Source organism: Rhinoderma darwinii, chromosome 5, assembly GCF_050947455.1.
Source record: "Rhinoderma darwinii isolate aRhiDar2 chromosome 5, aRhiDar2.hap1, whole genome shotgun sequence".
NCBI classification, from domain to species: Eukaryota; Metazoa; Chordata; class Amphibia; order Anura; family Rhinodermatidae; genus Rhinoderma; species Rhinoderma darwinii.
In genome coordinates, this window is record NC_134691.1 from 170,364,157 (window position 1) to 170,381,370 (window position 17,214).

The window sequence follows — 17,214 nt, forward strand, 5'->3', positions numbered from 1 at the left end:
AATAAAAACCCTTTTGAACTAAAATTATTTGTTTTTGCATCATTGCTTTCCAAGAGCCGTAACTTTTTTATTTTTCCATCAATGTAGTAATTTTTTTGGCTTGTTTTCTGCGGGACGAGACGTAGTTTTGATTGGTACTGTTTTGGGGTGCATGGCACTTATTGATTCATTTTTATTATGACTTTTTTGGGGGGCAATGGAAAAAAATTGCAATTTTGCCATTGTTTTTTGCGTTTTTGTTTTTTTACAGTGTTCACCTTGCGGTTTAAATTACATATTAACTTTATTAATGGAGTCATTACGGTCGTGGCGATACCATATATGTGTACTTTTACTTTTTTTTTACACTTTTACTAAATAAAACCACTTTTTATGTAAAAAAATGGTTTTATTTATTTTTTTACTGTCATTTTTATTATTAATCTTTATTTCACATTTATTATTTATTTCACTAGTCCCACTAGGGGACTTTACTATGTGATCTTTAGATCGCTGCTATAATGCTTTGGTATACTTCGTATACCAGAGCATTATTGCCTGTCAGTGTAAATCTGACAGGCAATCTGTTAGGACGTGTCTCCGGCGCGTCCTAACAGGCATATGTCCAGGGCAGACCTGGGGGCTTTTATCAAGCCCCCGGCTGCCATGATAACCCATTGGAGACCCGCGATTGCATTTTTTTTATATTTTTTATTTTGTCCATCAAACCCCTGGCAGAAATGCTCCGTATTAACCCTGATATTTCAGGACTTCGGGTGAGTGATACTATGCATAAAGTGGCACTATTTGCAAATTACATTCTGCTGGCCTGCACAAATCCTTTCATGTCCCTCTAAGCGATCTTTGACTTATTGGACCACTATCGTCGAGTCTCATATTACAAACTAAATAGGGACAAGTCCCAAATCCTTCCTGTTCATGTCCCTTCCCTTTTGCTTCATCTTCTGAAACAAAGATATCTGCTTGATTGGCGCAGTGAGGAAATTTCTTACTTAGTTATCAAATTGACCTCGCCCTCGTCCGAAGCATAGAAGAAAAATCTTCCGCCTTTGCAGAATGCGCTACGTGAAGTTATCTTACAATACTTCAAATATATTATATCCTGTTAGGTAGAGTGGCTGCATACAAGATGTTACTTCTTCCAAAACTACTATACCTCTTTAGAATCCTCCCAATCCTTATACCAGCTTCCTTTTTCTCCCAAGCCCATAAGATGCTTGTGTCCTTTATATGGAGAAACAAACGTCCACGTATCGTGACCTCAATTCTAATTAAACACAAAAAAGCAGATGGCATAGGGGTACCCAACATTAGGAACTATTACAAAGCTTGTATACTGGACCAATTGTCCCATTGGTGGCGGCATAATAGAAACAAGCAATAGGTCAACATTGAGTCGCATATGTGTGGGAACACATCTTTAGGGCATGCCCCCACGTGGCGGATTTCCTCCGCAACTGTCCGCATCAATGCCGCACAGAATCTGCGTTGCAGATTCTGCGGCGGATCTGCCCAAAATGTGCAGTAAATTGATGCGGACTAGCTGCTGCGGACTGCGGGAAAAGTGCATCCCTTCTCTCTATCAGTGCAGGATAGAGAGAAGGGCCAGCACTTTCCCTAGTGAAAGTAAACAAATTTCATACTTACCGGCCGTTGTCTTGGTGACGCGTCCCTCTTTCGGCATCCAGCCCGACCTCCCTGGATGACGCGGCAGTCCATGTGACCGCTGCAGCCTGTGATTGGCTGCAGCCGTCACTTACACTGAAACGTCATCCTGGGAAGCCTGACTAGAGACAGAAGCAGGGAGTTCTCGGTAAGTATGAACTTCTATTTTTTTGACAGGTTGCTGTATATTGGGATCGGTAGTCACTGTCCAGGGAGCAGAAATAGTTACTGCCGATCGCTTAACTCTTTCAGCACCCTGGACAGTGACTATTTACTGACGTCTCCTAGCAACGCTCCCGTAATTACGGGAGCCCCATTGACTTCCTCAGTCTGGCTGTAGACCTAGAAATACATAGGTCCAGCCAGAATGAAGAAATGTCATGTCAAAAATGCAAGACGCATCCGCAGCACATATAACATTTTCATGACAGCTGCGGACTTCATTGCAGAATTTAGAATCTCCATTGAAGTCAATGGAGAAATTCCGCCATGAGTCCGCAACCAGTCCGCCACTGGTCCGCAACAGACAGAGAATGCTGCGGACACCAAATTCCGCTCCGCAGCCTATGCTCCGCAGCGGAATTTTACGCATCGTCTAAACGAACACTTCTAAATAGAAGTGGAAGTCAATGGAGAAACGGCTCCGCTGCGGATTAATGCTGCGGAGTGTCCGCAGCGGAATTCAAGTGAAATTCCGCCACGTGTGAACCCAGCCTTACAGTCTACTCTTCTTATTGCACTTTGGCAACGCAAGAATAACCCCACTTACCTATCCTTGATTGGTGTGTCTTGCAAGGAATGGCTTTATCTTATGTCTGCGACTACACATAGTTATCATATCCCCCCCCCCAAATACATACCTCTCACCTTTCTGGAAGATCAGATTCCTTCACTGGATCTTTCTGCTTGGCGAGCTAAGGACATATTGTCAGCACAGGACTTATATGATAGTTATAACACTCTCCACTTTCAACACCTCACAAGTCATTTCCGGCTTCCTAATGTGGAATTTTATACATTTTTGAAAGTAGGGGTTTCCTTACTTGCCCCTCCCTCGAATTGTATTTCTAAAGATATTTTGCTCCACCTCACCTCCTCAACTTCGAAATGTAAGGGTATCTCCTTTTACTACAATGTAATGGATGAAAAGAAAAGTTTGTTTAAAACTGCCTTATTGCTTAAATGGGAAAACAATTTAAAAATGGCTTTTTCCATAAACCAATGGCATGTGTTCTGTTGTATATACAGTATACAGTTTTTAGTGTGAATACATCCTTAGGCTATGTTCACACAGAGTATTTTGACGAGTTTTTTGACGTGGAAAACTCGCAAAACTCAGCAAAAACGGCCCGAAAATGCCTCCCATTGATTTCAATGGGAGGCGTCGGCGTCTTTTTCCCGCGAGCAGTAAAACTGCCTTTCGGAAAAAGGAAGCGACATGCCCTATCTTCGGGCGTTTCCGCCTCTGACCTCCCATTGACTTCAATGGGAGGCAGAGAATCCGTATTTTGCGGTGTTTTATGCCCGCGGCGCTCAATGACCGCGGGCGAAAAAAGCAACGAAAATCGGCGTGCAGGGAGAGGAAAATGTGCCTCAAACTTCCAAATGGAAATTTGAGGCAGATATTCCTCCTGCAAAATACTCCGTGTGAACATAGCCTTGGTGTCCTCATATTTTGTGTTTAAGCACTCTCCTAATAGCAGATTTTGTTTATGTATTACAGGTATCTATCAATTTGTGGCATTGGAGTCTGCAGCTATAGGAACAGAGATTGGCAAAATAAAAGCTGTTGATGCAGATGTGGGTAAAAATGCAGAGATAAAATATACTATCCCTGATGGAGATGCCAAAGATTTTTTTGAAATCATCACAGACCAACATACCCAGGATGGAATCATAATGGTTAAAAAGGTTATTATATTTTATAACTATTTAAATTTTTTATAATGTTTTTAAAGTAATGTATGTACAGAAAGTTATCCAACAACTTGAAATATAAGGACTTACTGAATGTATTACAGCTCTGTACAACCTCTGAATTTTTCTCTTTTGGATTCCATATGAATCTGACAAGTATTTTTTATATCCTCCATCAGATGCCTTATTGCCTCATTATAGAGCTATTAAAAGAATGTATCCAAAAATATAGTGCCATATGGAGCCACATGGACTCACAGGTGTCACAGTATTGCCACCTTGCCTATGGTTTTATCGTATGCATGAGACGTGACTCTGGATAAACATAACATGGTGCAAAATGTTATACAGCTAGACCTCTTTCACTTTGCTAGTGTTGAAATCTGTGGTGAACGAGTAAAGAATGGTTTACAAGGACAGATTTCTTCCCATAACAATTGTCGATCGCCACACCCATTTAAAGACTCTTTTACATGGGACAATGAAAACTGTAAGGGGCAAAAAATAGATTAAATGATTGTTCATCCCCATGCAATTTGCATTTTGTTGGCAGCATATCCCCTGTTTTAGGGATATCTGCTGCCGACAACGATGATTTTAAAGGCTCCATAATATTTGTGATCAACAAACAATCAAGCTTTTGCTCGATTGTAGGCTGATTGCTAACACAGACCACTGATAGGGAAAGAGTGTTCTTGCAAACACTGAGCCTTAAAGGGAACCTGTCACTAGGTTTGGAGCCACGTAACCGCCAGCATGCCGTTATGCAGCTGGGGTTTTAGTATACCAAACCTACCCATGACCAAAACGGACGTTCTGGGGATAATAACTTACAACTTTCTGAGAGGGCAATATCTGGTGGCATCCGGCTCAAGCGCAGGACCATATACCTCGCTTTACTGCACATGTGCAGTGTACTGGCCTCTGCTTCATGTGTGCAATGTGCATGTGCTCGGTGTGGCTCCCAGGCTCATCTCGGTAAATTGTAAGTTATCTTACTAACTATTTCCAAAACATCAGTTTTTGACGTGGGTAGCTTTGGAACACTAAACCCCAGCTGCATAATGACATGTTGGCGGTTTAGTGGCTCCTAGTGACAGGTTCCCTTTAAGTATGAGTGAGGAGGCAAGTGGACAGCGTAGCTGTGACTGAGCTGGCAGCTCCCCTGCATCTATGTTAGGCTGGATTCACACGAGCATGTTGGGTCCATAAAGGACGGAACGTATTTCGGCCGCAAGTCCCGGACCGAACACACTGCAGGGAGCTGGGCTCCTAGCATCATAGTTATGTATGACGCTAGGAGTCCCTGCCTCGCTGCAGGACAACTGTCCCGTACTGTAATAATGTTTTCAGTACGGGACAGTCGTTCCACGGAGAGGCAGGGACTCCTAGAGTCGTACATAACTATGATGCTAGGAGCCCGGCTCCCTGCAGTGTGTTAGGTCTGGGACTTGCAGCCGAAATACGTTCCGTCCTTTACGGACCGAACATGCTCGTGTGAATCCAGCCTTATTGTTTCTGATTTTAACATTTTTGTTGGGCTTTCTAAAGTTTGTCTACTATTACTGTTTCAACTTTATTTCCTGTACTGTATTTCTTCTTTTTGAATGTTTTGCTACGAGCCACCTTCTTTTTTTTGTTATATGATGAAAGATAGGAGTTAAAAAAACATTATTATTCGCTATTTCATGTCAGGATCACATGGAGCTTTATTTAACCTTTTTACACTATAAAAAGATGACTGCACAGCAAGAAATTTAGGAGCTGAAGGGATCTGCCAACTGAGTTTATGATCCTTTTATGTTAAGTTTTGAGATACAGTTTTTGTGCCTATAAAATTTTGGATCAGTATCTCATTTTGTTTTTATTTAACACAACTACAGGGTAAATACAGACTATGTCCATTTAGAAAGCCTGTTTCTGCTATGCATTTACTATATGTTATTATATGTAAAGAATATCAATGCAAGGTCATGCACATTGCCTATAAAACATCATATATAGTACGTCACTGCTCAACACTACTTAGGAAGAGTAATGTTAAATTTGCTGTCAGTGGAAGCACCATATAATCTCTCCCCACACGGAGTAGTTGCAATAGTAAATGGCAAACGATGTTATGCTAGGATCTTTTAGTTCATATAGGCAGCAGGCTCATTGCAAGTAGTTCCTCTCAGTAGGGCAGACACTCCAACGCACTATTCCCCCAGAAGAACCTGAAACAGGTGAAACCCAGGGTAGAGCAATTACTTGGCATGCAGCTCTTAAATTATTTTGTTCCTCTCAGCAGGACAAACGGTCAAGCACAAACAATTTGCTTGGAAATTTGGTGCACAGATTCTAATTATCGCATTGCAATACTTCGAGAAAATAAAAGAGGTGGTTTGTTATACTCCTAAACGTATACAACATCAAATTAAAAGCAACACGCAAAGTAATCTCCCGACCCTGGGTTTCGCCTGTTTTGGCTTCTTACTGGGCAGATTGCACTAGGGCATTTGCCCCAGTTAGAGGAATAACGTGCAATGAGCCTGTTGCCTGTACGATCTACAGATCCCAGCATAACATTGTTTGTCATTAATTTACTATTTCAACTACTCCAATTGGGTAGAGATTGGATGGTGTTTCCACTTACAGCAAAATTGTCATTACTCTTCCTAAGCAATATTAAACGGTAAAGTAATTTATATGTTGCTTTATGTTCATAAGAAGCAAATTCTGGCTTCTATATTTTCAACTGCTCCACTGTTGTGACCTTATAGTGATGCATTGTTTTGATCTTTAATAATAAATGCAATATTCTTTATCAGATCATATTATTATTGTTGTATTATTATTTCCACATGTTCTAATTTTTGTTCATTTAAACATTCCTACAGCCTCTGGATTTTGAAAGTCAAAGATTACATACATTTCAAGTGGAAGCTACTAATATAAATGAAGATCCGAGATTTACTCAGCTTTCCTCATTTAAAGATACAGCTATTGTGAAAGTACTGCTGCAAGATATTGATGAGGCTCCTATTTTTAGTAAACCTTTCTATGTGTTTGAAGTGAATGAAGACACCAAAGAAGGCAGCATAATTGGTCATGTAACTGCTCAGGATCCTGACTTGGCAAAGAGCTCTGTAAAGTGAGTCTGATTAGGTTAGAAATGTAAAAAGGCCACATATGCTTATAAACAATTACACTTTGCAGGAGGTCATTCCAATTGAGATAATGCAAATGCTAATCATGCTTTACAAAAAGCATCTGAAATATACTGAAGCCCCACAATTGTATTTGTACACTGTTAGGGTATGTGCACACGCTAGCTGGCTTTTACGGCTGAAATGACAGACTGTTTTCAGAAGAAAACAGCTGCCTCGTTTCAGCCGTAAAAGCTCCTCCTCGCATTATGCGAGGCGTCTGTGACGCCTGTAATCTTGAGCTGCTCTTCATTGAGTTCAATGAAGAACGGCTCAAATGACGTTGCAAAGAAGTGCCCTGCACTTCTTTGCCGAGGCAGTCAATTTACGCATCGTCGTTTAGCAGCTGTCAAACGACGACGCGTAAATGACAGGTCGTCGGCACAATACGTAGGCAAACCCATTCAAATGAATGGGCAGATGTTTGCTGACGTATTGTAGCCCTATTTTCAGACGTAAATCGAGGCATAATACGCCTCGTTTACGTCTGAAAATAGGTCGTGTGAACCCAGCCTTAGGGTATGTTCACACGAGGGCGTCCGTAACGGCTGAAATTACGGGGATGTTTCAGCCTGAAAACATCCCCGTAATTTCAGCCGTAACGGCATGTGCAGGCGCTTGAACACCGCGTCAATTACGGACGTAATTGGCGCTGCTATTCATTGGAGTCAATGAATAACGGCTCCAATTACGGCCAAAGAAGTGACAGGTCACTTCTTTGACGCGGGCGTCTATTTACGCGCCGTCATTTGACAGCGGCGCGTAAATTACGCCTCGTGTGAACAGACAAACGTCTGCCCATTGCTTTCAATGGGCAGATGTTTGTCAACGCTATTGAGGCGCTATTTTCAGACGTAATTCGGGGCAAAAACGCCCGAATTACGTCCGTAAATAGGCCGTGTGAACATACCCTTAAAGTGAGCATAGAAGAAAGGAGATGCCTCAGTCTTTTCTTTATTTCATTTATTTTCTTCCTTTTGTGTTTAGCTAAAAAGTCTAACCCAGAAACTGCACAAAAAAAAAACCTCATACAGCTGCATCGGCAGAAAAATAAAAAAGTTATGGCTCTTCAAATATGGAGACACAAAAACAAATAATTTAGAAAAAACTGTGTTTTTGCTGTGTAAAATTAGTAAAACATAAGAAAACTATATAAATTTGGTATTGTCACAATCATAACGACCCGCTGAATAAAGTTATTTTGTTATTTATACCTCACGGTAAACTGCATAAATTAAGGACGCAAAAAATTAGTGGCGAAATTGCTATTTTTTTCTATTACCTCGCATAAAAAGTTAATAAAAGTGAATCAATAAATTATATGTACCCCAAAATGGTGCTATTAAAAAAATACAACTTGTCCCGTGAAAAACAAGTCCTTACACAGCTATGTCAACACAAACGAGTTTTTGGTGTCAGCGGCGTTTTGTTTTTCAAAATGCAGCATGCTCTGGGTTTTCTGTTTTTTTCTGCTTTTTTTTTTCATAGGCTTCTCTGTAGGACTTCAAAAACACCAGAAAAAAAACCATGTAAAAAAATTACACTAAATAAAAAATGCCACTAAAACCGCATGTTTTTTACCTCCTTTAATCCCAGGGGTAAAACTAATTGCCCTTAATATTTTATGGCAATGGACTTACCTTGTAATTTTTTTCTCTAGGATAGTGTGTGGGAAGAGCAAAGGTTTTTGTTCAGTAGGTCTCGTTGATATAACAATTTAAAATGTTAAATTTTCTGTAACATTTTCAATAAACCTTTCTTTAATTTACATTAAAAAAACACATGTATGTATGTTAAAAACCCATAACAAAATGCATGTTATATTTTAACCCCTTAAGGGAACAGCCTGTTTTACCTAATGGACCAGCCCATGTGTCACTTTATGTGATTATAACTTTTTCAAGCGATTCTGACATTGTTTTATCATGACACAGTGTACTTTAAGTTAGTGGTAAAATTTGGTTGATACATTCAGTGTTACCAAATACCAAAATGTAGAGAAAATTTGCAAAAATTTGCATTTTTCTCAATTTGAATGTATCTACTTGTAAAACAGATAGTAATACTAGTTACTAGTTAACATTTCCCATATGTCTACTTTATGTTGGCATTGTTTTTTGAACATTCTTTTATTTTTCCAGGACGTTATAAGGCTTACAACTTTAGCAGCAATTAATCACATTTTCAAGAAAATTTAAAAAGGCTATTTTTTCAGGGACCAGTTCAGTTCAGAAGCGGCTTATATATTAAAAACTGCACCCCTCAAAGTATTCGGAAAAGCATTTAGAAAGTTTCTTAACCCTTTTGGTGTTTCACAGGAATTAAAGAAATGTAGAGATGAAATTTACAAATGATTTGCAGAAAATCTGTTTTAATTCATATTTTTCTGTAACACAGAAGTTTTTCCCAGAGAAACGCAAATCAATATTTATTGTCCAGATTCTGCCGTTTTTAGAAAAATCCCACATGTGGCCCTACTGGACTGAAGCACCGGCCTAAGAAGTAAAGGAGCACCTCATGTTTTTTTGGGGTTTCCATTTTATTAGAATATATTTTACGTGCCATGTCAGGTTTGAAGAGGTCTTGTGGTGCCAAAACAGTGGAAACCCCCCCCCCCAAAAAAAAGACACCATTTGGCAATCTACTTCCCTCAAGGAATTTATCAAGGGATATAGTGAGCATTTTAACCCAGCAGGTTTTTTTGCTGAATTTAGTGGAATTAGGATGTAAAAATGAAAATCTAATTTTTTTTCCAATAAAATGTAGAAATCTTCAATATTTACAAGGCATAAAGGAGAAAAAACACCCCATACTTTGAAAAGCAATATCTCCCGATACGGCAATACCCCATATGTGGTCATAAACTGCTGTTTGGACACGCGGCAGAGCTCCGAATGGAAGGAGCGCCCTATTGGCTTTTGGAGCTCAAGTTTTGCTGGAATTGTTTTCAATGCCATGTCACATTTACAAAGCCCCTGAGGGACCAAATGAGTAGAAACTACTCAAAAGTTACCCCATTTGGCAAACTACACCCCTGAAGGAATTTAATAAGGGATACAGTGAGCATTTTGACACCACAGGTGATAAAAAAATAGATTCTGGCATGGTTTTTATTTTTATTTTTTTAGCGGTGTTCACCGTGCAGGAAAAATAACATTAAAGTTTTGTAATTTGGGTCGTAACCGACACGGTAATACCAAATTTGTATACCTTTTTTAACGTGTTTGTTTTTTTCCTATAATAATAATAAAAAGCTCATTATAGGAAAAAATGTTTGTTTAAATTAACTTGAACATTATATTTTTTCACTTTTATTCAACTTTATTTTTTATCCAACTAGGGGACTTGAGTGCCTGCACCTCTGATCTTTACTCTAATGCATTGCACTACCCACATAGGGAAATGCATTAGAGCTGTCAGTAATTCACTGACAGCAAGCCTATTAAGTTAAGTCTCTTCTCTGGGCGGGTCCTAATGGGCTATCGTACGTGGCAGACCAGGAAGCCATTTATCGCGGCATCAAAGGGGTTAATGGCAGGGATCAGAGCTAGCTCCATTCCCTGCCATTACAGCATGGTGTTAGCTGTAACATACAGCTGACACCGGCGGCTGATGTCGCAGGCTCAGCTTCTGAGCCTGCGCCATCTTTCTTTTGCGACTGGAAGCCTTTTAGGCCCTGCCTCCAGGCAGTACCGGCAGGCTTCCATACTTGGCAAACAGGAGGCCATTTTTAGGCCTCCGGTCTGCCAGAACAGCCATTCATTGTATTGAAGGGTTTCGATCTGTTAGGAAACACCATAGCTGCAGCGCTCGCTTTTGAGCGCTGCATCTAAGGGGTTAATCGGCCAGATCAGAGGCTAGCTCCGGTGCTGGCCATGCAACAGGGTGTCAGGTGTAATAAGCTTCTGAGCCCGCATCAGCAACACAGCGTATCAGTACGTTGTGTTTTGTTAAGTCCTTAACAACAACAACATATTATTACGTTGGATGTCGTTAAGGTGTTAAAAATGCTATTTTTTTTATGCAGTTTAAAATGCCAGACCCAAACCCTAAGTGAAGGAGGCCTTATGACTGAAAAAAAAACCCTCCCAAAACTTCTAAATGAGTGGGGCCACTATCACATAGTGCATCTTGTCTAATCTGGTTCAGAGGCACATTAATTTAAACAGAACAGGCTTAAATCTGGTGACAGATTCTCTTTGTAGGTTTAAAACATAACTATTTTCAGCTAGTTTAGGGAGCTAATTTTAAGCACGTACTATGCGTATAAGCATGTCCCAGTCTTATTGGTGGAGAGATACCACATGGTTCCAATGACAGCTTCTTTAGAAGTTTAGGGAGGTTGTCCAAGGTCATAGACTGTGCAGATCTGCTACAGATTTTGCATTTTTTTTAAGCCAAACCCAGAATTGGGTCAAGGAGAGGAGTATGCTGTGCTATTGTTTTCTATAAAATCACAGACACCCAAACGGAGACGGAACTCATTAAAGTAAATTGGTTCTGTCGGGCACAGATGGTGTCCATCATATAATGGATCCGGCGTTTCCATTATTTTCGTTGTCATAGCGGAATAACAGAAACACTGATCAGGTGTGACCAGGACCTAAAACAAGAAGAATAACTAACACCTTTTTGTTTGAAAATATAATCTTACAATTTCAAAACTGCCTATTTTTTTCTTTTATTGTATTAATAAATGTAACTTTATTTTTACATACAGATATAGTATTGATCGTAACACAGACTTCGAGAGAACTTTCAATATATACTCAGGAAATGGTTCTTTAACTTTAGCCAAAACTCTTGACCGGGAAATGACACCATGGCAAAATATCACATTAGTGGCAACTGAAACAAGTGAGTTGATTTTCAAGGCTTGCAGGTGTAAATATATTTTTCTTGTGTTTTACAAACTTTGTTGGCGTTAAATCCTATTGTGGAAATCATACTTTAGGCTTTTCTATGTAATTATACTCATTGTACTGAACATTTTGTACTGTATGTTTTACGGAAAGATTTTATATTATGTTAATGTATTTTAAAACTCATATTCCACAGGTACTGTATAATTTAGTTTCGAATATAAATGATGTACAGTTAATAATTAATTATTTACTTTAGGCAAGACAATAGGCACTTTTTGTCTTATTGAATGTTTAGCATACCAAGCAAGAGCTCAACAGCTTACCAGTTCATAAATGTTTCTTTCCAGATCTATTTTTGTAGTGATAAAGGATAATAATTTTTAAATAAAATTAATTTGATATTAAACATTTAAAATATCTCAAAAAATAAAATACAAAAACTCTAATTTCTGCATTTTTCAAGCCTGCAATAAAAAGTTTGCTGTTTTAAGCATTCAGTACTAATTCATTTGAAACCCCCCAATTAGGGCACGTTCAGAAGTGGCAGAAGTGCTGTGGAAATCTGTAGCAGATTTTTTTTCTCTTTATTTTCTATGGCTTTTTAGGTAACTTGCATACGTTGCGGAAAAAGTCTTTCTAATCATTATTATTATTATTAATAATATTATATATTTATTTTTTTCTCAAAATTTGTATTCATTATTTATTAGAACTATTTCAATAAAGTTTAAGATACCATGTAGGAGTTATTCATACGGACAGGTTCTGCCGTGATTGTTACCAATTTTTTATAACCGCAGTGTTTTTTTTTTAATAGATGCCACAAAACCTCCCCGTGTAAATCCACCCTTAATTTTTTATCAGTCTAATTATTTCTAAAAATAATCTATTTTTTATTTTATTTTTTTTAAAGAAAATCCCAAGCTCAGCAGATATGCACAAGCTTACATTAAGATATTGGACATCAATGATCATGAACCAGAATTTGCAGAACGTTATGAGACTTTTGTTTGTGAAAATGCAAAAGCTGGTCAAGTGAGTAAAAACAAATACATTTTAAAAATATATATTTCAGTGAATAATGTGTTTATGATTTAGCTTGGGAATATGGCAAGAAATTAGAAAATAGCTATAGATAGGTTTCACGCACAGCGTTTTAAAGTGTAGAAAATGACACAACAAATGCTCCTTTAGGCCACTTTTACACAGCAGCATTTAGGTCAATATTTTGTACCAGAATTTGTACGCCAAAACTAGTAGTGTGCCCAAAACACTAAAGAAGGGCAAATCTTTCCAAAAGGCCTCATGCACACGACCGTAGTTCTCATCCATAATTACGGAACCGTAATTACGGATGAAATTGCGGACCTATTCATTTCTATTGGCCACAGACACTTTTCCGTAGATTTACAGATGTGTGTCCGTGCCATAGAAATTAACCTCAAAATATAGAACATGTCCTATTCTTGTCCGTAATTGCGGCACAGAATTGCCCATAGAAGTCTATGGGTGCTTCCGCAATTGCGAATGTGTATCCGTATCTATCGGATCAGTATTTTCGAACAGTAAAACCCTTAGGGTATGTTCACACGGCCTATTTTCGGTCGTTTTTTTGGGCCGTAAATTGCCGAAAAACGACTGAAAAATCTGAAGCAGAACGCCTCCAAACATCTGTACATTGATTTCAATGGGAAAAACGGCATTCTGTTCCGACGGGCCATTTTTTTACACGGCCGTTTTGAAAAACGGCCACGTAAAATAACGGCCGTGAAAAAGAAGTGCAGGTCACTTCTTGGGCCGTTTTTGGAGCCGTTTTTCATTGACTCTATGGAAAACAGCTCCAAAAACGGCCGTAAAAAACGCTGCAAAAAATAGCCGCGAAAATCGCGAGTGGCTTAAAAAACTTCTGAAAATCAGGAGCTGTTTTCCCTTGAAATCAGCTCCATATTTTCAGACGTTTTTTATTCAGCGTGTGAACATACCATCACTGTCGTGTGCATGAGGCCAAAGACTTTTCTCTGTGTACAGATGTAGCAATCTTTAACTTGACTATTGACGCATTAAATACACAGTGGCGAGAAACTTTCACTTGAATTTTTCAATGGCTTTTTAATAACTTTTATTGTGTGATATCACGCTGCAGCAAATTATTCGAGTCAACTTTGCTACATCTGTAGGTTCCACTCCTGGTTTTGGCTAACAAATACTGATTCAAAATACTGACCAAAATACTGCTTTGGGAAATGACTTTAAGGGTATGTGCACACGGTAGCAGGCTTTTACGTCTGAAAAGACAGACTGTTTTCAGGAGAAAACAGCTGCCTCGTTTCAGACGTAAATGCTCCTCCTCGCATTTTGCGAGGCTTCTCTGACAGCTGTAAATTTTGAGCTGTGCTTCATTGAGTTCAATGAAGAACGGCTCAAATTACATCTGAAAGAAGTGTCCTGCACTTCTTTTGACGAGGCTGTATTTTTACGCGTCGTCGTTTGACAGTTGTCAAACGACGACGCGTAAATGACAGGTTGTCTGCACAGTACGTCGGCAAACCCATTCAAATGAATGGGCAGATGTTTGCCGACGTATTGTAGCCCTATTTTCAGACGTAAAACGAGGCATAATACGCCTCGTTTACGCCTGAAAATAGGTCGTGTGAACCCAGCCTAAGGCTTATTCACACTTCCGTATGAAAAGTACAGATCGAGTACAGAGAAGCAATACAGAACATTTCTTTTCACAATATGTTTCATTTTTATTCCCGTATAGTATCAGTATTTATTGCGTATTTTGTTATAAGTTGTCAGCCTATTGTCCGTTTTTGTTCCGTTTTCTATTAAAGGTTTAATTAATTTTTTGCTGTTATTGTAATATTGCTGAACTACGGATGTAAAAGATGGTAAAAATATGCACGTGATCTGTTCAAAAATAAAAAGATTATTTTTAAATTTAATCCATTTATTACAATAGGCAAAAAATAGTAATACAGATCCGATGGAACATGCTGCATATTGAAAATAGCGCATCTAAAAAAACTGAAAATGTGAATATAACCAATAAATTATATTGGCACAGATGTTCAATGAAAGAAAAACGGAATTAATACGGATCAAAAACATGGAAATGTGAATAAGCCTCTAGGCTGTTTTCACATAAGCGTATTTTTCATCAGTATTACATCCGTTTTTTCAAAGGGGCTGTCTTACGTAATTAAAATATCCCACTAGAAGACAGCCCACCAGTATTACAGACTGAAATAATACTGATGAAACACTACTGCTAACTGATGTAATGTCATCTGCCATACGGCCATATTGTGTATCCATATTACAAATGTTTTACAATACGTTTGTGTGAAAGAGGGCTTACAATGTTTATTGTGTGCAATTCAAGACAGTAGTATAAATCCACATATGTATTTGAGCATCAGTATGAAAGATAGGAAGAGAAAAAAAAGCTAATCTATATATAGATTGTAAATTCAAGCAAATTCAAATGCGAAAGATGTTGGTATTCTCAGTTTCCCACTTGCATAACTTTAACCTTAGTTATTAATCTTAAAGAAAAGGTATGAAGGGGCAGGAATAGCTGCAGAGGATTATCAGAGCAGAAAAATCAATTTTGATATTTTTGGAAATTATTTTTACAATATATTGCAAGATAAGAAAGAAAAAAGCATGATCAGCTCACCAGATTCCTAAATAGGTGGTTTTACAGCAGTCCACTGGAGAAAAAAGAAGAGGAAGCTTAAGAATGCAGGGGTTCCAGCACTTAGCATATGGAAAAATAATGTCCATCTTAAGGGCATGACCAGACGTGGCGGAATTGCTCTGGAATTCCACTGCGGACAGTCCGCAGCGGAAATCCGCAGCGTACACGTTTCTCCATTGCCTTCCACAGCTTTTTGGTAGGGTTCGTTTACACGTTGCGGACAATTCCGCAGCGGAGCATAGACTGCGGTGCGGAATTTGGTGTCCGCAGCATACACTGGCTGTTGCGGACGTGTAGCTGACTCATTGCGGAATTTCTCCATTGACTTCACTGGAGAGTCAAAATTCTGCAATGAAGTCCGCAGATGTTATGTGTGCTACGGAGCGTATTGGTTTTACTAACATGACATTTCTTCATTCTGGCTGGACCTATGTATTTCTAGGTCTACAGCCAGACTGAGGAAGTCAATGGAGCTCCCGTAATTACGGGAGCGCTGCTAGGCGACGTCAGTAAATAGTCACTGACCAGGGTGCTGAAAGAGTTAAACGATCGGCAGTAACTGTTTCAGCACCCTGGACAGTGACTTCCGATCACAATATACATCAACTTGTAAAAAAAAATAGAAGTTCATACTTACCGAGAACTCCCTGCTTCTTCCTCCAGTCCGGCCTCCCAGGATGACCTTTCAGTCCAAGTGACGGCTGCAGCCAATCATAGGCTGCAGCGGTCACGTGGACTGCCGCGTCATCCAGGGAGGTCGGGCTGGATGGCGAAAGAGGGACACGTCACCAAGACAACGGTCGGGTAAGTATGAATTTATTTTTACTTTTACTAGGGAAAGGGCTGTCCCTTCTCTCTATCCTGCACTGATAGAGGGAAGGGAAGCCCTCTTCCCCTCAATATGCAATGGCTAGTCCGCATCAATTTAATGCCCATTTTAGGCAAAGCCGCAACAGAATCTGCAACGCAGATTCTGTGCGGCATTGATTCGGACAGTGGCGGTAGAACTCTGCCACGTCTGGGCATGCCCTTATTAGAACGCATTCTAAAATCAGCAAAATAGTTTAAATATTTACCCAACTGACGTGTTTTGGACATCAAGCGTCCTTAGTCATAGTCCATGTGTTGCAATATACAGTGAAGGAAATAAGTATTTGATCCCTTGCTGATTTTGTATGTTTGCCCACTGTCAAAGACATGAACAGTCTAGAATTTTTAGGCTAGGTTAATTTTACCAGTGAGAGATATATTATATAAAAAAAAAAAAAAGAAAATCACATTGTCAAAATTATATATATTTATTTGCATTGTGCACAGAGAAATAAGTATTTGATCCCTTTGGCAAACAAGACTTAATACTTGGTGGCAAAACCCTTGTTGGCAAGCACAGCAGTCAGATGTTTTTTGTAGTTGATAATGAGGTTTGCACACATGTTAGATGGAATTTTGGCCCACTCCTCTTTGCAGATCATCTGTAAATCATTAAGATTTCGAGGCTGTCGCTTGGCAACTCGGATCTTCAGCTCCCTCCATACATTTTCAATGGGATTAAGGTCTGGAGACTGGCTAGGCCACTCCATGACCTTAATGTGCTTCTTTTTGAGCCACTCCTTTGTTGCCTTGGCTGTATGTTTCGGGTCATTGTCGTGCTGGAAGACCCAGCCACGAGCCATTTTTAATGTCCTAGTGGTGGGAAGGAGGTTGTCACTCAGGATTTGACGGTACATGGCTCCATCCATTCTCCCATTGATGCGGTGAAGTAGTCCTGTGCCCTTATCAGAGAAACACCCCCAAAACATAATGTTTCCACCTCCATGCTTGACAGTGGGGACGGTGTTCTTTGGGTCATAGGCAGCATTTCACTTCCTCCAAA

The 17,214-nt window shown here is 39.4% G+C and overlaps 1 protein-coding gene across 1 annotated transcript in view; it reads left to right on the forward strand.

The window, feature by feature from the left end:
- LOC142651718 (cadherin-9-like) overlaps nt 1-17,214 on the forward strand; it is a 166,312-nt gene that overhangs the window by 116,089 nt on the left and 33,009 nt on the right. The window contains exons 6-9 of the mRNA XM_075826746.1: nt 3,389-3,576; nt 6,462-6,715; nt 11,491-11,627; nt 12,549-12,670. Coding sequence (XP_075682861.1) covers nt 3,389-3,576; nt 6,462-6,715; nt 11,491-11,627; nt 12,549-12,670 — 701 coding nt within the window. The remainder of the gene's footprint in view (nt 1-3,388; nt 3,577-6,461; nt 6,716-11,490; nt 11,628-12,548; nt 12,671-17,214) is intronic.